The sequence below is a fragment of the Vidua chalybeata genome, chromosome 11 (genome assembly GCF_026979565.1).
Source record: "Vidua chalybeata isolate OUT-0048 chromosome 11, bVidCha1 merged haplotype, whole genome shotgun sequence".
NCBI lineage: Eukaryota > Metazoa > Chordata > Aves > Passeriformes > Viduidae > Vidua > Vidua chalybeata.
The window spans coordinates 13,491,710-13,514,043 of record NC_071540.1 but is presented as its reverse complement, the minus strand read 5'-3'; the positions used below and the strand labels follow the sequence as shown (position 1 = coordinate 13,514,043).

Genomic DNA, 22,334 nt, shown 5'->3' with positions numbered 1-22,334 from the left:
ACATGAAGGAAAAAGGTTCTCTGTAGATTTTTCAAGCCTGTTCTCTCCATGACCCCAAAACAGGATCCATCCTTGTTAGGGAATAATTGCCAACTGACCCTAGACCTTCAACAGCACACTGGGAGTGTGCTTCCCATGGCAGTGAGCTTGCTTTCACACTGTGTATCAGCAATGCTACAAGATGCCTTCTCATCACCCAGTAATCATAGCAAGCTTCCACAAGAAAGTGCAGTGAGAGTCTCAGGTCTTCAAGCTCCTCTTATTTTATTCATTTGTAGCAGAGATTTGAAAGTCCCTGTGCTGTATGCACAGCGGGAAAAAAAGTGCAATAACACACTGGAGACACTCCAGGAACTATTGCTGTGTTGAGGCAGCTTGTGGAGTTCGACTAAAAAAAATTGACAAAAGAAGAAATAAGGACAGAGGCCTAAAGAGGAATACAGAAGAAGAAAGGAATTGCTCTGGGCACCAGCACATCCCAGTTCCTTCCCACTGCCAGAAAGGTGCTGTAATGGATCCTGTCTCCTGTAAGCAGCAAGTGCAGGACTGAACAGTTGTGTAGGGTTATTAGCAGCATATTTGGACAGTCTGTGGCAAGCGTAGGGACAGCTCACTGCCATTTATAGATATTCACCATCTTCTCTGTCAGAGTAGCCAAGAGGTGGCTTTGGTTCGCTTCCAAGGGGCAGATATCCAGCACAGGCAGGTCAGCTGGCAGCTTCTGCAGCAAGGAACCGCTTCCAGCATCCCAGAGCTGTGGAAGGGACAGACAAGGTCAAGGACTGCAGAACTCTCCCCTCCTACCTAGAACAGACCTTCCTCTCTCCAGAAAAGATTTCCTCAATTTACTCATAGGACCTTTTCTCTACTTTCACACTTCGCTTGGTGGTCTTTAATAGACTTGCAGCACAATGCCACCCTGACCACGCTCTCTGACCCTGCTCACGAGCTCTCATGCAGCCTGTTGTCCATCTTCTGCATTTGGGCTGCTTTTTCACACAAAAGGCAACCCTTATCCTCTTCCCCATCATTCCTAAAAAGCCTGCATCCTTCTCCCGCCGTGCTTACCACACTAACTATCCCACTGAGTCTGTTACACCACTCAGAGGGCCCAGCTGTGCCACTGTGCCCAGCCCCATTCCCCTGGGGGACAGCAGGGGTTCACTGCCTATGTGCCCTTTGATGGATGGAGACCACAGGCCTTGCCTAAGACTGGGAGTCCCACGCTATCAGGAACTTACATCTGCCACAGCAGTACAACAGACCAGCTAACACACGGGAATGTGCATGACAATTCCCACCAAATCACGCTGATGCTGTGTCTGATAAGGCTTCTCTCCTAAGAACTCCAATAAACCCCTACACCACACTGAAAGGAGCAAGACATACCAGAGCAGAATTGGATGCCTCATCACCAGCACACACAAAGACACTCCCATCATCCTCTGGGCTCTGAAAAATGGCACTTTTGGTCAGCAACTTGCAAGTGGGACCAGCACTGAAAGTCTGAACCGGGTTAGAAGAACACACCACATCTTCTGAGCCCTCTGTCAGTGGGCTGCAAGTCAGTTCCATCATCACACAACGCATACATGGGTTATTTTTACCTGTGTAGTAGAAATAAAAAGGTAACTTTTGAAAAAGGTACACAGAGATAAGCTTTAGCTGTAGGAATACAAGCAGCACCAGCCTGCAGCTGCCTCCTTTTGCTCATCCCCAGTTTTTCTCGATGTGCAGATGCTCATTGCTCTAGTAAGAGCAGGTGCTGTGTTTCTGCTGTACCCACAGCACCAAAGCTGCTGCTGAGCTCAGCCCAGAGCAGTGAGAAGGAGTGGTCAGAGCCTGCAGAGACATCCCAGTACGTACCAGGCCTGTACGTGGCCAGGCAGTGCCGCGTGTTGATCTCTGTTTGGAGATCGATGCAGCCTCCGGGTTCCAGGGGCAGGTGATGAGGCCGGTAGGAGTTGCCAGCTTTCTGTTCCCAAAAGCAGGCTCCTTCCAAGGTCCCAGCCAATATCCCACCATAAGGCAGCGACGCTGAGGCCATCCGGGGCAGGTAGGACAATGACACCATGGGGCACCTGGAAGGGTCATTGGCAAGAGTCAGTGCTGTCAGCTGCAGCTCTGCTGGTGTCCTGCTCGCTGCTGCAGAGCTCCAGTTCTCCAACTGCATGGCAAAGAAAGGGCCTAAGCAGGCTGTGAGAAGGCAAGCAAGAAGTGCCAGTGGATGTGTCGAGCATAAATTAAATCCAGCTTAACTGCTGAGCCTTATGTTTTACAGAACCAGCAGACAGCACACATCAGATGAGCGCAAATCAGCATTTGATTCCCAGAGTATAAGAAACAGAAGCATCAAAATTTCACATCTCTTTGTAATTTGTCCTTTCAAAATTAAATACTAAAGCCAGCTCCAAAACAAATTCAGCTCTTCTGTTTATACTGCACCAGTGGGTCTATTTCTGACCCTTGTGTGCCTTAAAAGGAGCACAAGTGCTTGGCACCTGCATAAGGTCATATATAAGCACCATACAACTGTATGAGATTGTGCTAGATGTGAATTTTTGAACAAGAGATTCACATAATACAATCAAAACTATTGTAACTGTTGTGTGACTTATGGAAGAAGCCGTGTTTAACTTGATGTATATTAGTTGAGAGGAATGATAAATCATTCTGCCATACCTTGACTTCTGAGGGACCAGTTCTTGGACGTGAGAGTTTGTGTCTCTCAGATCATATATCATGATAGAGCCATTGACCAATCCAGCATAGACATAGTTTGTATCATCAAGACACCAGCAGCAGCTCCAGACAGGACGGCCAGCATTGTATGTCTGCACCACAGTGTTTGTTGCCAAGCTGCAGAAGAAAAGCAAAGTGTTGGCCAGTTGCACAAGTATCTACTGATGAGAAAACTGCACAATGAAAGTAAGCTAATCTAGCTTCTTGAAGTCTTCAGACAAAAGCATCTCTCTTTAGACCAAACTCTCAATTAACTCCTCCTTTACTCCAGACATGAATCTAAAACCCCAAACAGAATAATCCCTTGGACATTGTCAAGTGATTTATAATTCTTCCAGGCCAATGCTTCTTTTTCCAGTTTGATCTTTGGAGACTGGGAGAGGAAATCTCACAGCAGGGTCTCAGCTGCCTTACTGGCAAGAGAAAGCTAAGTTACTTTTCTGGAAACAATTAGGAGAAGCAATGCTGGTGTAGTCCCATAATACCACATATTCCTGAGATCACAGGGCTCATCTCTTCACATTACATCTCTCATTAATTATTTCCCCTTTTTTTACACAAGAGGAACAGTATTTATGCCTCAAAAGAATCCACTTTAAGCAAGAGTGAGACAGTGAGTGGCTAAGGACAGTTGAAAGTACATTTATAGTATTAATTATTCCTTCTACAAATCAAGTTTCTAAAGAAGAAGAGAGTCCACAGAGGAGCACAGCCCAGAATAGCAGATGAAGTTGGGATCAGATCGGGACGTATTTGCAAAGGGCAGCATTGTCAACATGCTTTTGTACACTGGGAACAGCACAGAAGACTGCACATATCAAAGTAACTCCAGACATCCTTTGTAACACATGTGCTTCTCCCTGGGGAAGGCAATTATGCTCATGACTCCAGAGAAACAAGTAATTGCTCCCAGGTAAGTGTAAGGGGAACAACTACGAAGATCTAGCTGGGGAAACGGGGAGTTTGATACCAGAGCAGTGACTGGGTCAAAACAACAGGATGAAAAAAAAACCCCAAAACCAACTCCCAGTGCTATTTTAAACTACTGCAAGCCAGAGCAGGAGACATAAAGGCATCTTGGATAATTCTTTTGGGGAGGATGACTATGAAATTAGTAACTAGAGAAGAAAGGTTGCCAAAGAGGACTATTCTTTCAGAGGGAGACTGAAAAAAGTCTGAAGATGCTGCTGAAGCCAACACCTAACTCCAAGACATTCTGGGATCAAGCACAAAAGCAAGAGGATCACAAGCTCTGATGCAGCCAACCAGGCAGTGAGAGGCAGATATGGAAATGTCTGGTTCCTTGTCCCAGTGTTTGCTAACTCTTCAGATTAAACCATGAAAAGAATTATCAGCCTAATCGGTTAGAAATCTGACACCTTGACTTGAGCATCAGAGACAGTTTTGTTTACTTTTAACTAGTCTAGCAAACGTTTCAACCTGGTTACAGGAAATAAACATTCTGTACATTTCTGTTGCAGGATTAAGTTCTCTTAATTGCTTCACTTGTGGGAAAGAATTGAGACTAATTAGTCAAAAAACAGACACTTATCCTGCCTAACCAAATACCGACAGACAGATTGCACAGAGATGTTAATATAACTCAGTAAGAATCAGTCAACCAATAAAGTTTTGAAGCACTTTAAGATTAAGACTGAAGAGCAGCAGAGCAGCAAGAAAACACACACATAAGCTGTAAATTCTAACAGGACTGGACACATTTTTCTCTCAGTCTCTGCATAATTAGTCTCCAACACACTGCTTTAAGACTCTGCTAGCTCTAGAGAGCCTCTTAGCACATGCTCAACAATGCTGCTTATGCATTTCACATCCCAGATAAATTCCATGATCTGCAAGAAGTTCAAAATTGATGAAGTCAACATCAGTGCAGAGAAGGAGAAGCCCAGCCTAACTACTCCTTTACTTCTGCTTCATGCTATACAAATTCTCACGGTTCACATTTCCCTGCACTAACAGAAAACCAAGTGGACAATAAATGTCATGTCTATATATTATGTTATTTATTCTCAACACAGTTAGCTAATCCGTGCTGAATTACTTGTTTTCCACAGGAAAACAATCAGAGAGAGGTAGCTCCATGACACCTCCACCTTAAAGATGCAAAAGCATCAATAAGTCCTTCCCCCTGTTAGTTCCCACATGCAGGAAGAATATGCAGCCCTGATCTTTGCAGCGTCTTTCAGAAAGCAGAATAGCAAGTGCTGCAAGACAGAACAAAATCCAACCCAACCTCTTGCACACAGCCAAACTCTGCAGAGACAGGCAGCAGGGCTCACCTGGTGAGTTTGAGAGTGTTGTCCAGGGCAGCAGAGAGCAGCAAACCATCAGCTCGAGTGCCAAAAGCCAGGCCCCGAATCTGTTTGCTGTGGATGGGGATGTACTGACTGCTCTTCAGGTTGGCCAAGCTCATCATCTTGACACCACAACCTGCCACAGAAGAAGGGTAAAGCAGATTATTGACAAGCAGCATATGCATAGAACTGGCTATTCTATGCCAGAACTACAAAGTCTGTATTGAAGCCTGTGGTGGGATGAACAAGTAAGTTATTGGTTGTTTGGGCTAAGACTGCCACAAGTCATTCTTTAATTCAAATGGCAACAAAGCTAAATCCTTAAGGATCCCAGCCAGCAAGAGCAAATTCAGTACCAGTGTTACAATTCTTGTTACAAGGCCTGTTGCTCTTTAGCCAGCTTCTTCAAAGACACTCTTGTGCAGATAAAACCACAAAGAGCAGGATTACATGGCTATTTAAGAGAACAAGCATCACAGCAAAGAATGGTCACAGGTGAACTTAACCTGTGTGCTACAAGAGTCACCACAAAGCCTCCATTCAGAGATTCAGTCCCTGGCTACAAATGCCAGAAAAATGAGACCAGTTAAAAGCAGAAAACCACTTTGTTATGCCTAGATAAGGCACATTAACCTCAAACCCATTAAACAAATAAAGTAAGTTTCATCACTCAGAAAGCATTTTGCAAGTAAGTGCTCTCAGACTCCTAATGCCACACATATGGCACTGAAAAAGCCACTGGCACTGGTCCAGATGTCAGGTCACTGGCCCCTGGACATAACAGTGAGACAAAGCCAGGGCTGACTGTGACTTCTTGGCTTCCTATTTCCTCATTAGGGAACAGTGCTTCAGGCATTCATATTAAAAGGAGTTTGCTTTTGGCTGCATGTGCATCAATCCACCTACAATTTGGGAAGCAGTGTTTCTCACTTAACCACTGGAAGCTTTTCTGCAGGCCCCACTGCCTGGCCTTCTTCTTTCAAAAGATCCACCTTTGCAAGAATTACCAGACACACCTTTTACCTTCCTGTGTATGTGGCATTCCAGCAGGAGAGCTGAAGACCCTCTGCTAGGACTCTGCCATAGAAGTGCCAGGGAAACAAGCTCCTTCGCTAGGTAGAAGCTACAAATGGAGGTGCCAGATGAAGTATGGGGAGTCTTACAAGTATTCCCAGTCTACAAGGCACATGCAAAAGCCAACCAGAAAAGCAGGGAGCAGGGACAAAGCAGAAATGACATTAACTTGTACTTCTGAACCCCCAAATGTTGACTTGCTTAATTACCAGGAATAAAAGTAGACTGTGGAGAAGGCTGTGATACCACAAGACAACTCAGTGAGTCACAGTATGCCATCACTCTGCAGTTCCCAGTCTGAGACACCAAAAAAACCTTTTCCAAGTGGTACTTGCGCTGGCTTTGGCTGGAGGGGAGGCTGCTTGGGAGGCAGGTGTGGGAGCTGCCAGGCTGCTGCAAAGTGCTCACATTGTACTGGGCCACCAGAGCCTTCAGCTCCTGCAAAGAAAAAACCCAAAGAGCTTTAATGCATCACCAGCACTGTAACCTTCTGTGCCCCCTGCTTCAGGTGCTCCAACTGTACTTGTTCTCAGATAAGAGGAAAATATAGTCCCATTTCTAAGTCCACGGCTACAACAGTGAGCAACAGAAGCATTCAAATGCTGTGTAAATACTGGCAAAATGTATTCAAAGTCTGTTATTGTATGTATTACACTCTGTGAAAGAGAGGACTCTTGGGCAACACATAAAAGCCAGTAACAACTATTACCAGATCAATGCTGTTTAGAAGGGAATGAACGGCCAAGTATTATGTGCCCCTAAACCACAAGAGAAAGTCAATTAAAACCATTTTCCAGAATTTCCAGAATACCCCATAAAAAAATAAAAGCCCAAGATTCAACACAAAGGGCATTGCAGGAAACAAGTCAGTCTATTTAATGACGATGACCCTGTTCTTGTAAACTCTGTGCAGCAAATTCCAGGAACGACACAACGCTCAAGAGCTCCGGCTATGTCTTCTATCACCTCCTCCCCTCTTTTCCTCCACCTCAGCTGATGAATGCTCAAGGATATTCAGCAAAGGCATGGCCAAGAACAGCTTCTGTGAAGAACAAGGTATTCCTTGAATTCCTTTTTCTGCTGAGATCATCAGGAGCGAGGTGGGAATGAAGGTAGTGGCATCAGCATATTGTGAGTCAACTAAAAGTGTCCCTTCCCAAAAAGTATTTTGACCATCTTGTAATCCAAGGTCAAAACCAGACAATACAGAATCCCAGGGATATTTAAGAGGGAGGGTATACTGAAGGAAAATTGCTACTTGCTTTCTGTTGTCTAAGCAACACAGGTTCTGCTTCAAACCCTATGTAATCTTTAAACAACTAAGGGTCACAAGAATGATATTATGAATATATCAGTAATTGCAAGCCAGCCTCAATACTGAACCAGCCACCACCACTTAACCAACATCAAAGCAAAGGCAGCAGTTTTCAAAAAAGGCAAGATTAAAGTTCAAGCTCTACATTAATAGTTATGAAGACCTATAACTGTTGGAAGCTGCTCAAGAGGAGAACAGTTCTGATACTTAACAGAGGTCTGATCTCTTTGGCATCAAGCACATTGCAAATGTCCCAAGGGAATATAAAAGTTTAAGAAAAAAAAAAAAAAAAAGGAAAGAAAAGGAAGCTGGAGAGTCCAGATCATCCCATTAGAGCAAGAAAAGACAAAACAACCTGGACAAGAAAGAAGGGGTGTGAGGGTTGTCAGGATGCTTATGATGAAAGCTGTAGCTTCAGGCTTAGAGTAAGCAGTCAGTCAAAACACAGCTAACTTAGAAGAAAGTAACTTTTAATCAAAAATGTAATAAACTCGGTATTCCTAAAAGGTGAAGGGGGAAGATCACGATCACTGGGGACCAGAAGAGATTAAAATTATCTGTTGCTCTGGGGACTGTACAAAACTCTCCTTGTCACCTGCACTCAACATTCAACTTTCACACAAGTTATTAAAAAGGAAACCAGGCAATTAAAATCACAAGGATTATTAGTACAATGTTTACCTTTAAACACAATGGAGAAACCCAGCAGAACCAGGAAGTCTTACCGGAGGCACATTAGCAAGGTGATTAAAAACATTGCACTGCAGACCAATTCCACTAACTGTGCTCAAAAGAACATTCTGTTCATTATGTAAAAGCCTATACTTTCCTTTAAGATGCTTTGCAGAATTCTCCTGATGCCTAGTGTCAACTAATGGCCTTGAGAGCAGACTCCTCTCTCTGCACATGCTATGACTGTCTCTAGATTTCAGCTCACCTTTGCAGTGACAAATGAACACAGTCACACCGGGGGGAAAGAATAGGCTATAGAGCAAAAGTCTTCCTGAGGCACATACAGGAGAAGAAGAAGCAGAAGAGCACAATGACTAGGAAAGGAAAACCACTAGCTACAAAAAATTCAGAACAGTTTTGAGTTACTAGGTTACAGCCCTAATAGCTGATATGAAGCTTTCAAGACTTATATCTTATATCATATCAAGGACTGCCACTCTCTGGCTGTTTCCCACAGAGCTCTTACAGAAGCCACACCTGCCACCTGGCTCTGCACAGCCCCAGCCCTGCCTTTAACAGAGAAACACAGGACAGGACAACCTCAAGCTGTGGTGCAGCACTGCAGACATTCCACCTTCCACCTCTGTTTGGGGTTGAGGTTCAAATTCAGTCTAAAGGACATGGAGCATTTCTAACTGGCCTCACTCTAAACAACAGCAATGAAATACCAGCTTCCACTTCCCCAGACATCAACTGGAGGTGAAGACAGAGATCACAGAGATTAACAATTTTTATTCAATAAAACAATTAGCCTATTTTTTTTTTCTAGAGGTATTGGATACATAAATTTTTATTGATATTTTGCCATTCATTTTTTTGGATGCTCTGAAAATCCTATTTTAAAAAACCTTTTCCATTACATCAAGCAACATAAACCGATCTCTGCAAAGGTCACAATTACATTTGCCTTCTTCTCCACAGCAGCATGCAGTCTCCTGTAATTTCCCTGCCAGTTCTCCTTTTCCTGCTCCATACCCAAACAGAGCTACTGCCTCCCACGTGCAAAAATCAGATCTCCTACCCCAGCTGATCAGTGCTATTAATACTTGAAGGCAGAGATGGGTTGCTTATCATCAGCTACTTTTACTGAAAATACTGGCAGATTCAGGAGGAGTACTGCAGTTGCTCACACTTCATTCCCAAGTTCTTTCTGTGCCCAAAAGAAAAACATTAGGTAAAGTAAGGTGTCAGCAGCACTGGTTCCAAAACACAAGCCTGAACCTCCATGTGGTGGGCAGGACACAGCTCAGCACAGCCCCCACGCCTGAAGGCTTTCTGCCAGAGCTCTCCTCAAGTTCATTTCCTCATGTATTTTCATACGGCTAAAGACTTAAAAAACATCAATTTCCAAGTCTCAATAACATTACGTACTTCAATAACAAAGTACAATGAACAAGACTCTCAAAGGGTAAGAGCACAGAAAAATGCATACAAACCTAAAAAAAGGTCATAATTAGTGCCATGACTGCTGCTGGGCACAGTTCAAGAGCACCAGCAACAAAAAACCTGAACAACTGGACCTGACACTGCAATCAACCAAGCAGGGCTGGGCTAGAAACCTCCCAACCTAAATACTTCTGTGCAAGTAGTTGTTTTACTGTATGACTTCTCATAAAACAAGGAGCTCATTAGGCATCTGCTCAAAATGCAATCAAACAAGTTAAAGACTTTTGTGGACTTCCCGCTGACTTTTTTGCTCCCCAGTATATTGTTTTACTTTCAGTTTATTCACAGTATAAACAAGCACCTTAAAAGTGCTTCCAGCATTTGCATTAACCACTACAGTACAATGCTGAATGCAGTATAAATACTGAAACAGAGCTTAAAGAACACAGGGTACCTAACCTTTATAACATGCGACTTCGATTCAGTTAGACTGGATACTCCATCATTTAAGACCAAATGAATTGCAGGAAAACATTAGGGACCTCCAATTTTATCTTATTTGCATTTTTCTTAAGCCAAAGTTTGCACTGGACCAATTTTCTTATTAGTGATGATGATGAGCATATGGCTTCATGCAGGAATGTAGGGAATTTATAAAGCCATATCTTATGTCACACAGGAAGACTTCAGCAAAGAGGATGTTGCTTAACGTACAGATATGAATAGCCAAGGCTATAAAAAAAAAATTCCAGGAATAAAGAAAAGACTAAAAATAAGCAGGCTACTAGACAGTGAGAAGATATCATCTGCCTCATTCAACAAAAGGTAGCAAACGGGCAATGAAACAGACTCTTGGAAAACCTATGTTTTCACTGGGAAACCTTCACAGTATGAAGCACGGGCAGAGTCCATAATTTATAGGAATTCTGAAAAAGCAGCTGGGATGAGTTACAGAATATCTCAGTATTGCGTAAGCCAGAAGGAAGCAGTCATTCAACAACCCATCATTTATAGTCAGTAATTTGTGTTCTAAGAGGTGCCTCTCCACAGCTGCTCAGCCCACGTACAGCCTCCTCTATTTGACAGGCCAGGGCCCAGGGCACCAGAAGGTGTTAAACTGAAATGCTGACTAACCTTCAAAAAAAGCCCAAATCCCTAGGGCTTTTTGTTTTGCTTTGATTTTGCAAGTAGCCATGCCTCTTCACAAACTGCTCCTCAAAGACCCTTGACTAACTAGCGATAATAGGTTGCGTTGCAGGGTTACTACAGAGCTTTCCAAAGCTTATTTTGGTGCAAGTACAAGAAAGAGGAGGAGATGAAGTCTGGTTCTTTATTACCATGCCTTTCCAGGCACCACAAAACCTGAGGGGGAACCTACAACATCAGCATTCAACTCTAGTACTGTGCTGCAAGTTCAATTAAGTCTTAAAAGCACAAGAAAAAGTCAGAGGTTTTGTAGCACACGTGAATATTCCAGCCCAGGATGTCTTTACCACCTTGGGATGATTCACCAATTGTGTTTCTAAACCTTGATGATTACTAACACTGGAATCCTGTCTTCTCACCTCTAAGGGAAGATGGAAAAGGCAGGCTGAAAAGAAAGAAACATTCTGTGTATTTGTAGCATGAGACTCACCTGAACTTGCTTGCGGAGCTTGCTGCATTCATCTGTCAGAACCTGGAGCTGGAGACGGCTCTGTGCAGATTCCAGCTCCGCCTGTCTCCGCAACATTTGCTCCTTTTCTAAAGAGCTGGAGGAAGGAGAGGAAAGCAATCCTTAGGGCTAGGTATTATCTTGGATACTTTTCTGAGCTCTCAGCTCTTGCCCTCTGACTTCATCCCACCATAAGTTCTGTTCACGCAAATCCACAGTCACAGAAAACCTGGTACTGCACTAACCCAACACATTCACCTTGAGATATTCAGTTATGCAATTGTTCTGAATGACTCACTTCAAAGTATTGTTCCAGCAACCTTTCTCCTCATCCTCTCCAAAAGGGCTAATTTAGTAGAGCAGAGTGCAAGAGAAATCAATTTCCTTTCCCCTACAGAAACACTTAAGCAAATCCTATACCACCATGTCCATGTAATACACTGCGTCAGTAACACAGCACATCATAGCATAACTATAGTACAGCAACATCTTCAGGCTTGTCTCTACTACCAGTAGCTAATCTTGTATTTTAGGAAAATATATCTGTACCAGAAAAAAAATGATACAGATAAATGCTCTGTGAATGCCCGTAAAGAAGACCCACTTGCAACCTCACCCTGAGCCCAAAAGTGCATACACACCATTTAGCAGCAGCACTTTGGATACGTTACTTGAATTTATTTCTCTTTCTTACAGGCTTACATGAAAGAATAGCTAAAGTGGGGAAAGGAACACCAAGACTCCTTAAAATTAGCTGTACACTTGGTCTATGTTGCCCACTACATTCTGTATGTCAAAAGCTGCAATATTCCAGTTATTTCTGTCATTCATGTGCAGGAAGCTCTAGCTTGCCTAAGTATTTTGCAAATACACAGGCCTAGCCTTGCACGTTCCAAAGCACAGAATTCTGTCTTTTCCTTATAGCTTTTTCATGTGATTTTTTTTTTTCCCCTGCAGAAGAAACAGATGAAATGCCCATTTAACAACCACAAACACATTATTTATGTCCGTACCCAAAGCCTGAAGGCTGGTAGGTTTTTTGAATGTGACAAACAAACCCCATGATCTTGTACCTAATTTAAGACTATGTGCAAACAAGACTAATGCATGCACACACACATCTCTGCTCCACTCGTGGCTGTGTGCCAGAAGGCAGCCACTGCCAGCAGCTCCACGGACCCACAGACAGTCACTGCTCTGCTCCCTGCCTACAACAAAAACAGGAGGCAGAGGAGGGGCAGGGCGTGTGGGGAACGGCTGCACTGAGGTTCTGAGACACAAACGTAAGTCAGACAACTACCCCTTCATGAGAGAGAACAAGATTTACACACCCAAATGTCTTCTGTGCTTTTGAAAAAAATAATATATAGAATTTATTTTTCTGTGTTAATCCAATGAAAGAAGCATCACCCTTCTAAAGGTACACTTCAAACATCATCAGGCTGTGGCAATCTGGAAAGAAGAGAGATTCTTTCCTTCCTGACTGTTACTCCTCAATCATTTCTGATTTATAATTACCAGCATCGTGAGGTTTCTGTTGAAAGACTGCCTTGGAAGAACATTGGTATAGTTGTAGACATGTGAAGAAACCCCAATTAAATTCTATTCAACCCAAGACTCAGAAGAACTCAGATATCTGCAGCCTTTTCATTTCAGAATAGTATCTGTGACAGCATCTTACTGAAAAGAAATGACTCCCCACTTTCATACCCGCTTTTCCCTTTTCCAATACAAAGTCTACATTTCAGTTGGAAAGGGAAGTGGGAGTCATTGTAATGCTTGCTGACCTTTTGCAAGTAGAGTTTGACAAAGCAAGATGGAAAGTGATTCGTATGAGGTATTACTCTGTTTAATGCATACAGAAAAGATGGCAGAAAAGGTCAGCTATTCACCCTCCTTGCATTCCTAACTATGCCCTGCTTTTCCCATCTAATCACAAATTAGCAATATACAGCTTTTTGGCATCAACTTTGCGTGTTCTCCCATGATAACATTTCAGGATATAGCACAAGACAGCTTTTGCTGTTTCAGGGCCACAAAATGCAAACTCAAGAATTCTGTTCCAAAAGAAAATTAAGATGTGCAACACAGCAAGGCCTTGCTTCTTTAAAGTAGCTACACTCCTGATAAACCCCAAGGGAATGCACAAATTGCTTCAGACAATGCAGGAAATGAAAGCACAAAGCAGAAGCCAGAGTGCAGCTCTCAGTGCCAGGTACCTTTATGCAGAGACTCCGTACCTTCTCATGCGCTCCTGCTCACTGGTGTCCAGTGCTTTCAACGTGCGGGCGTACAGGACCACGATGTCGGAACGCTTGGCCTTCTTATTGCACTGAAATCAAACAGAAGCTCAGCTCATCTACAGGAATTTAACTATCCAAACTATGCATCCCTACGAGTCCCTAGGTAGTGTTTTATTTAGCTCTGAAAGGAGGGGCTTTCTACTGGAAAACAATGCCACAAAAACAAGTATGTTTGCAATGTGGTCCCTCATACAGACACCAGAGCTCTAATCAGGGCTACAACTAAAGTTGCATATCCTACTGCATCTTTAATAATCCATTTCCCTGCCTCCCACTAAATGCATTCTGCTAATGCACCAGCAAAGCAGCATGGTCAAGTAAATTCCAGGGACAAAAAAAGCCCAAATCAGACAAAGAAGTGAAAATAAGTAGATCTAGAACAAAACACCAGCCCAACCTCAGGTCTGAAAACACCAAGACTTGCTGCTTGGCCAACAGACAAGGATTTAGGAACTCCTGAGTATACTCTGAACTCTTATTTCTGTACTATATTCCTTTAATCACATTGTACAGGCCGAAATCCATAAAAGTGTTCCAATGTTGTATGAAACACTGACATCTCGCTGACTTCAGTGACACACAGGGAGTCAGATATTTCAATAATTTTGTGCATCTAGCTGCAATCATTTAGTACATTATATTCACCTTAAAAAGAAGGCAAGTTAGAACTTGCAGATGCCATAATTTCTTCCAAGTTTGTTTTGCAAATATTCTTTGTTGATGAGAAAAGAGGCAGGTGAATACTCAGATGGAGTAACCTCAGCTAAACATTAAATTACTGTGTATGCCTCAAATGCAGAGTTGACTATTACTCAGCAGCACAAAGGTACCACAAGCAATAGTGTCAGAGTAGAAAACCTCCCCTCTTTGTAAAAACTGCCGTAAATGGCCAAGCCAGTTTTCCTGGCAGTCAGCAGCTGCCACTGGCAGGATCAGGAATGCTGCAATTTCACAGTAACTCACACTCAAGCCACTTAGTATACAGACCATGCACAGCAACTCTGGGCCATTCAACCAGAGAACACCCAGTTGCAAAGGAGGGTGACTGAAAATGAAGGGAAGATGATTTAGCTTCAAGGTCCTCTCCAGAGCAAGTTTTCCCAGGAACTTTTTAGTATTTGTATCATTGGAAGAGAAAGAGGGAACAAACAACCCTTGAGATGTTAGTGTTCAAGAAGAAAGCAGTCACAAAATTCCAAAGAGTAAATATGCCAGGCAGGTCTCTCAGAATTCTGTCTGGGCCTGAAGTGGGGGAAGAAAAGCTTACACAGAATTGACAGGGGTAAGAAAAATCAACTTTGGGCCTTTGCTATGGCAACAGGGATTCTTTAGGTTTAGTCACAGCACACGTCAAGAGGAAGTTTCTTGTTGAGAGAAGGGAATCCTGCAAAGTCAAGCAAGAATACAGAAGCTCTCAAAATGACAAAGCCAAAGAAGCCCTGGGCTTCCAGCCACCGACTCAGAAAGTGCCAGAACTGAATCCTATTTACAAGGTACTCATTGACTTATTTTTTGTCAACATTACTTCATGGAAAAAAAGGAGTAAGGAATGGAAACACATCACATAGAAGTGTAGACCTCATCGAAGGAGATCAGTATTAACCATGGAAAGAAAGCTGAAAAGAAAACTTTCAAAAGCTGATTTACCACTTGCAAAGGGACATTAAAAGATGTAACCTGGTTCTCAGTTTGCTCTCTGCCAGCTTCCTAAACAACCTGGTCCTCTTAAAGGCTGCAAAAGCAGACACAGCTCAAAACAGAAGACTAATCAACTGAAAACTGAATTAGATGATCTTTAGGGTCCTTTCCAACCCTAACCATTCTGTGGTTCCAAAACATTTCTCAGACAGATTTTCTGTCCAATAACACAGTCTTTATGCTTAGTTAATTGCGTCTAGGAATCCATCTGCTATTTCCATTCCAGGTGATTCTCTCCAGGACCAAACTGGGGCATTCTGAAACCATTTCCAAGTTTAGCACTTGAACGCTCAAACTTTTGCATCTGCTACTCACAAATGCTCTACTTCAGGGAGAAGATCCAAGTCATAACCCATCCTTTAAAGTACTGCTGGTTGTTATCGGCGTAATAACATCAAAATAATGGCGGGGTTTGTTACTTCTGACAGCAGCTTCATGCAGCAACCAGTTGTAACAATTACAGTGATCACATCTCAGGCACAAGTTAGGCACACACAGTAAGTGCTTTAAGTGCTTTCCAGTGCACACAAACAGCCATTTTACCTGAGGGCACTTCCCTGCCTGTCCCTTGAGCCACCTCTCAATGCAGGTGTAGCCGAAGAGGTGCCCGCAGCGCAGCGCAGACAGACGGTGGTCCCCAGCGTTGGTCCACTGCTCAAAGCAGATCGCACAGGTATCTCCTTCCTCCTCATCCAGAGGTGCAGCAGGAACTGGTGGCTCCGATTTCTTTAGTGGTGTTGTCTAGGATTAAAAATTAAAAAAACAACACAACTGTTTCAGAAAATGCAGCTTTTATCATATATTCTCTGTCTCCAAAAGCATTTAGTTCACCTTACTTGCTTTTGCTGGACTTCAGACTCATCTTCATGATTTTCATGTTCTGCAGTAGCTTGAGACAAAGCTTGAGATGGTTCTGCTTGGACTTGACTGGAAACTAAGGAAAGCATTGCTTAAATAACCTGATTCATAATGGGGTGAAAAGGAGTTTTCCTGCTTTGATCTGAAATCATCAGGGCACAGGTAAAGTAGTGACATAGCAAAGGTTACTTACAAAGCTTCAGATCAGTGCCCTGGACACAGTCTGTGTGTAAGGCTTTCTACATGAAAAGTAGTGCTGAATAATTTTATCTTTTCCTTTATGAAAAGCAACAGAATTTCAGTGAAAAGGGAGAGGTCTTTTGAGGACAGCAATTGTTATCAGAATTTTCTGACCTGCACAAATCAAACAAACCTGGTCTATAGTTAGGCTGATGTAAAATTTTATTCCTGCATCATTATGCCCTGAGAAAGACAGACACCAATAGCAGAAGTTGCTTTGCCAAAGGATCTAAGCATGCATATTTCATGTGCCAAGAAAGCATTTCCCATATGCTGGCTGTCCATTCACTCTGACTTCAGCAGTTTTCCAGCTGGTAATTGTCTGAACTACTAATTCTGCTGGTATTCTCCCTATGTTTTTGTGGTGGGCCTCTGTCAGCCCATCTGTTGAGGCATGGGTACACTGAATTGCTATGTGGAGATCACCACCACTAGCACAGAAATCACTGCCTCCCCTCTAGCTCCTGACAAAAGAATCAAGGCAGAATCAGTAATCAAGGCAGATATTCTCCATCCAGTGGAAGCATTACCTGACCCTGGCTAATGTCAATAAAGCCTCTGTGGTTCTGGGCTGTAAGAGGAGCCACTGGCTTATATAAGCAACAAGGGAATTCCAGAAAATGCAGCAGAGAGCATATGTTCACACAATAATATACAGCACTTAACAGCTTGAGCTCCTGTCATGTGTAAAACTAGCCCAGAGCAAGCAGAATGGATCTGTTCAAAAGACCCCTCATACACATACCCTTTGAAAAAAGGTAATGAGGTGGGCTGGCCAATCAAAACCAAAACTGAGGGCAGAGAGTCAATCATAAAGACATTCCTTAGAGATGGAAGTAAAAAAATATCCTTATTCTTGTACTCTTTGGGCATCAACAATCTTGACTAGCAAGCTAATTATTTGGTACTCTTACATAAACTGTGCTTGTTCATCACAAAAAAATGTCATAGAAGTCTATGTCAGCCTGTGAACATGAGTTTAAATAAAGAATTGTGAGACAGAAAGAAATGAGGAAAGAAAAACAAAAAGCACCTCCATCTCCTCAGCTAAGTGTCACACAGGAATGAAAAATAAACTAAACCAGGCTGAAATCTCAAATAATTAAAAAATACTGAATCATATCCTTCTTTGAAAGCACTTGCTGATGTCCAAGCTGTGACCTGATGTCTTCAATAGCACCCTTTAATAATATATGAGAGTGGAAGCATGGCAAGCAATCTCTAAACTTAAGTTACAAATAATCCTGGAAATGTTCAGAATAAGTAGCAGTCTGCAAACACAAAAAGATTGTATTTAACATTATGGTAGCAATCACCCATTGCTGCTGCTGCTCTTAGGAGCTGCTTGCCAGGAAGCCGTGTGGCAGCAGCCTGCTCCTGTCAGCTGTGGGCAGGAAGATCTCTGAGCACTGTCTGTTGAGAAGCTCAAAAGGATTTCCCTGCTGAGTTTTCAAACAGCAAGAAAAATGTCTGAAATCAGTCACTACACAGCTCCAATACAGCACAAACCTCCTGAGCTCGCTGGAGGAGTCTCCTGGGCTGATGGTAACAGTGGTGCTGCTGCCTCCACTGCTTCCTCCTCCTCCTCCTCCTCCTCAGAAGTGCTGCTGTCAGAGTCACTCACTTCTATTGTCTCGACTGGGCGCTGTGCCTGGGTGTCCCTCGCAATATGGGGGAACTCTGGGTGTGGAACTGGTCCTGCAGATGGCTCTTGGGTCCTACTGAGTTGAAAGTAATGGTCCAACGCTGCCCTGAGTCCAGAAATGCAAGAAACAAAAGCCACAGTCATTTCAGGTAAGCTAAAGACTCATCATGTTTCCCCATGAATGTTTGCAGGAAAATTTCTAGGCTTTGACTGCAGCAGGAAGGTGTCACTGTTATCCAGTCAGGCCTTCTCTGGTAGGGGGGAGCAATCACACAGGATAGACCACGCTGTGAACAATCAGCAGGATCAGCAACAATCCACTTTGTTGTAATGAGAAGATTTTCTTTGAACTAAGCAATGATACTGCCTTCTTTTGGGGGAGAAGGGGATGGTGGGGTTGGAGAAGAGAAAAACAAAGTAGTATCATTCTCTAATAAGCCTAAGGAAACTCCTAATCTGTCTCTCCAACCCTAACTCAGCCCTGAATCCTGGAGGAACTGGTACTGTGAAATGCATACCACTTGCATCAAAGCCCCATTCCATTGACTACTTTGTGCTTAGTCTTTCTACTTTCCCTCTTCTTTTCTACTGGAACTTCATCTAACAACTTAGATAGAAACATCCTCCCCTCTCCCCCCATCAGTTCAGCTATCATCTCAATTATCCTTCAGATTCAAAGAAGTTTTTTTGGGTTGCCTTTCAGCCCTCACAACTACAGTGACCTTCACAGGCAATCTGAGGGCAAACAATACAGTTGTGTTTAATCAACTGGGAGGAGAGGAGCTCTTGGTCTTGCTGAATTTAAAAGCAATGCTTCAGTTAATTATAATTTCACCCTTGGCACGTACAAAAGCTAGAATGATGAGAGAAAAACAAAAACTAGAAATTTGGATTTCTTTCTGGCTGGAGAGCATGCCCACTCATCCCCCTTTAATCCCATCCAAATGGTATTAAATAGAGAGGATTTTTTGTTTTGTCTGAAAATAAAAAAAAAAAAAAAAAAAAAACCAAATCAAACCAAAAACAAAGCCCTACAGAAAAATATCAGTTTGTATGTTTGTAAAAGTTTCTGCAGCAACTGTCACCAGCAAATGTAATCAGGCAGACCCCAAATCAAAGGTGAAATGCAAACCAGAGCACAAGCTCCACTGGGCTAAATGCTGGCTGGAACTGACGAGAATCAGTACTGCAGCAGGAATCATGGACAGGAATCTGGCTGTGCGGAGGGAACCACTGCAGCACAAGCTCTGCAAGCAAAATTCAAAATGTAGAAGGGCTCAGAAGTCAACAGCACCCCTGCCAACATATGAAACAGGGGGGTTCACTTAACAAGGGCAAAGAACCTGCCAGAAGAGACCAGAAGTCGCTGTGCTATTACTGAACTTAAATGGTAAGTGAGGTACCCTGGATTTGGCCCTAGCCACACACCTGAGCTGGGCTCTGTAAGCCGGGAAGCAAGGACATTTTGAATTGATGCTGGACTTGATCAGAGGGCAGTTCAGACCCAATTTTGTTTCTGCTTTACCTGGCACTGATTGTCCTCTGGGAACCACCAATTCTCTGCTGCCTGCGAGCTCTCCTCACTTGCTGGCGCTGTGTGAGCTGTGGCACAGGCAGCGGTTGGTGCTGATCAAACACCCCTTGTAGCCTCTGCAGCCCACTGGGGGCCATGGCAGGACCCGTCTGCAGGCCAGGCTCTGCAGCTGCTTCCCTTGCACCAGCGCTGGCTGTGACAACAGCATCGTCAGCAGGAAGGGCTGCAGTGCTGCCTTCTCCTTCCCCGAGCACAGGAATGTGGGACGAGAGCACTGTGTGACCAGAGGGCTCGGGGCCGAGTGTCTGGAGGGTCTCCACTGAGTAATCAGCCACTGGCTGGAGATCAACTTCCATCTCTTCTTGAGCCATTTCTGCAAGGAGTTGAAGAAAACTAGTATTTACTTATAAGTGTACCCTACCTGTAGCCTGATGGTAGCAAGAACCAAGTACAGCACTCAGTGACTAGAAATGTTTTTAGAATTCAGTCAAGAGAAAATTTGTCCTTTGCAGCAGAGCTAAGCCACAAGTCAATACACATATGTGAGCTGGGAGCACCCTCCCAGAGTCCTGGGCTCAAAGTCTTTGGCTCGACAGCAGCCAGTATCAAAGGCACATTGCAAAATCAACTTAAATAAGCATTTGGATGAGTATGTAAAGTTAATATTTTCCTGCTGCCATCATTTACTTGCCAAGTAAATTCATGTGGATCTTGAGGAACAGTTGGAAATATCTGAGAGACTCTCCCAGGTCCAGCACTGCAGAAGCACCCACAGATTCAGCCAGAAACAAGCTCTGTCACACAGTCCTTTGCTACACTGCTCTCTTGACTGATGTTCAGGTTTCTTCAAATAAAATTGCCTTATTGTAACAGATCACTGTGACCCTTACCCACAGTGCACTGAACAACCCTTCAGGTATTTACTAACACCAGGCAAAAACAGAAAGGGCATAACAGCAGAACATGTGACTGAGACATTACTGGTACCCATTTATCTGCAGCATCAGCATTTGTGGGTCCATATTCAGCCCAAGAGTGGATAAACATGAAATTTGCAGTAAAACTGTAATTATATTAAGGATGGCTGCCCTCCTGCATCTTTGGCATATGGATCTCAGGCTACCTCCAGGAGTACTACCTTAGGGTTTGAAAGAAAAACAGAGACAACAGTTTGTGCATTATTAATTCTCATGCTGCTGTCAGCCACCACATTAAGATCACTTTGGTCACACTGTTCTTACAACACAAAAAAGTTCAAGATTGTCTCATTAATTGAATGAACAGATTCACCAAAAACTCAAAATTCCTTTATTTGAATCGGTGTGTGGATTAAATTCTGCGAGCTGCTGGAAATCATTCATGTTCTCCAAAAAGTACTTAAGCAATCATAAACTTGAAAAGCCTTGGGAATTGCAGACCTTTAGCACTATTTAGAAGCCCAAAGCATAAACACCAGTTTTACCAAGCTGGTAAAACTTACCCAGCTATGGTTGCATAAAGAGAGCAAATGCTAGTTGTGTATAAAAAGTAGCTAGGAAACGTACACAATAATTAATAAAAGCAGTCGTACTAAGGTTCAAATATTTTTACAGATATTTTAAGAAAATCTAACTTATGAATTTCATCATTCTTATCCTGATCACCAATTCACAACATACTAGTTGTGTATAAAAAGTAGCTAGAAAACATATACAAGAATTAATAAAAGAGGTTGTACTAAGGTTCAAATATTTTTACAGATATTTTAAGAAATTCTAACTTATGAATTTCATCATTCTTATCCTGATCAGCAATTCAGCTTAAGCTAGGCCAGAAATAGATGTTACCACTTCCCACCAGAACAGCTGCATGGCCACCATGAAGTACTGCAGCTCTAGTACTGTGTTCATGCTAGAACTGGCACCCAAAACTGTAATAAACACTTTATTTTCACCACATAGAGTCATGATACTAAGGGATAAAGACACAGTCCCAAATGCCCCTACCAAGGGCAGGGAAACCTCCCACAAGGCCGTATCCAGCCTGGCCTGGAGCACTTCCAGGGTTGGGACATCCACAACCTCTCCGGGCAACACGTTCGATTACCCACGTTAACTGGGAGATTTATAAAAACGTCAATACTGGCATTTTCACGACTAAATCTTGGAATCTGGCCCAAAGAATTATCAAGCCAGGCCTCCCTCCAGCCAGCCAGGCAGCCCCGGGAAGAGCCCGCAGATGGAGGGGCTCCACAAACCCTCCCGGGCCCAAATGAGGAACTCCGGGCGCCTCCAGAGGGCCGAGCCCGGCTGGCAGCGCCGGGGCTCGCACTGAAGGCTGAGGCAGCAGCTTCCCCTTGCGGAGGGCAGCCGGGCCCCGCTCCGCACCGCCCGCAGGGCTTCTGCCGCGCCTGCTTTACCATGAACTCAACAAAAATAAAACAACCCCAGCACGACCCAAGCGAAACACGCGCTCCACAAGCGGGGATTCTCTGCCGTCTTCTTCACAGAGCTCGCATATTTTATAGACAAACCCGTCTTAAGAAGGACACGGGAGAGGGATTTGCCTCCTCCGGCAGCAGCAGGCAGCCTGAGCGCTCGGGGGAAACAAACCGTGCTGGGGAACGGGAACGGGAACGGGAACCCGGCCCCGGCCCCGGCCCCGGCCCCGGCCCCGGCCCCGGCCCCGGCCCCGGCCCCGGCCCCGGCCCCGGCCCCGGCCCCGGCGCCCCTCGCTCACCTCCGCCGGGCCCAGCCACCCGCTCGAGCGCCGCGCCGCCCCGCCCCCGCCGCCCTATTGGCTGGCTGCGACCGCCGCACCGGCTGCCATTGGGCGAGTCGGAGCCGGTTCCGCCTTCTCATT

General features: G+C 43.9%; 1 protein-coding gene across 3 annotated transcripts; it reads right to left on the bottom strand.

Annotated features, from left to right (window-relative positions):
• Window positions 1-247: 247 nt before the first annotated feature.
• On the bottom strand, window positions 248-22,282 carry RFWD3 (ring finger and WD repeat domain 3). Of its 3 annotated transcripts, none has more exons than XM_053953084.1 (13): window positions 22,212-22,282; window positions 19,485-19,866; window positions 17,824-18,065; window positions 16,053-16,150; window positions 15,760-15,957; window positions 13,456-13,547; window positions 11,198-11,312; window positions 6,338-6,566; window positions 5,040-5,190; window positions 2,683-2,859; window positions 1,867-2,081; window positions 1,390-1,607; window positions 248-754 (listed from the first exon to the last, which is right to left on the bottom strand). In XM_053953084.1, the coding sequence occupies exons 2-13, from the start codon at window positions 19,862-19,864 to the stop codon at window positions 611-613; spliced, it is 2,259 nt and encodes a 752-aa protein (XP_053809059.1). In that variant the 5' UTR covers window positions 19,865-19,866; window positions 22,212-22,282; the 3' UTR covers window positions 248-610. The 3 variants fall into 3 exon arrangements, with proteins under 3 accessions (XP_053809059.1, XP_053809060.1, XP_053809061.1); XM_053953085.1 differs by lacking the exon at window positions 22,212-22,282 and adding an exon at window positions 22,006-22,078; XM_053953086.1 differs by lacking the exon at window positions 22,212-22,282 and adding an exon at window positions 21,929-21,955.
• Window positions 22,283-22,334: the final 52 nt, after the last annotated feature.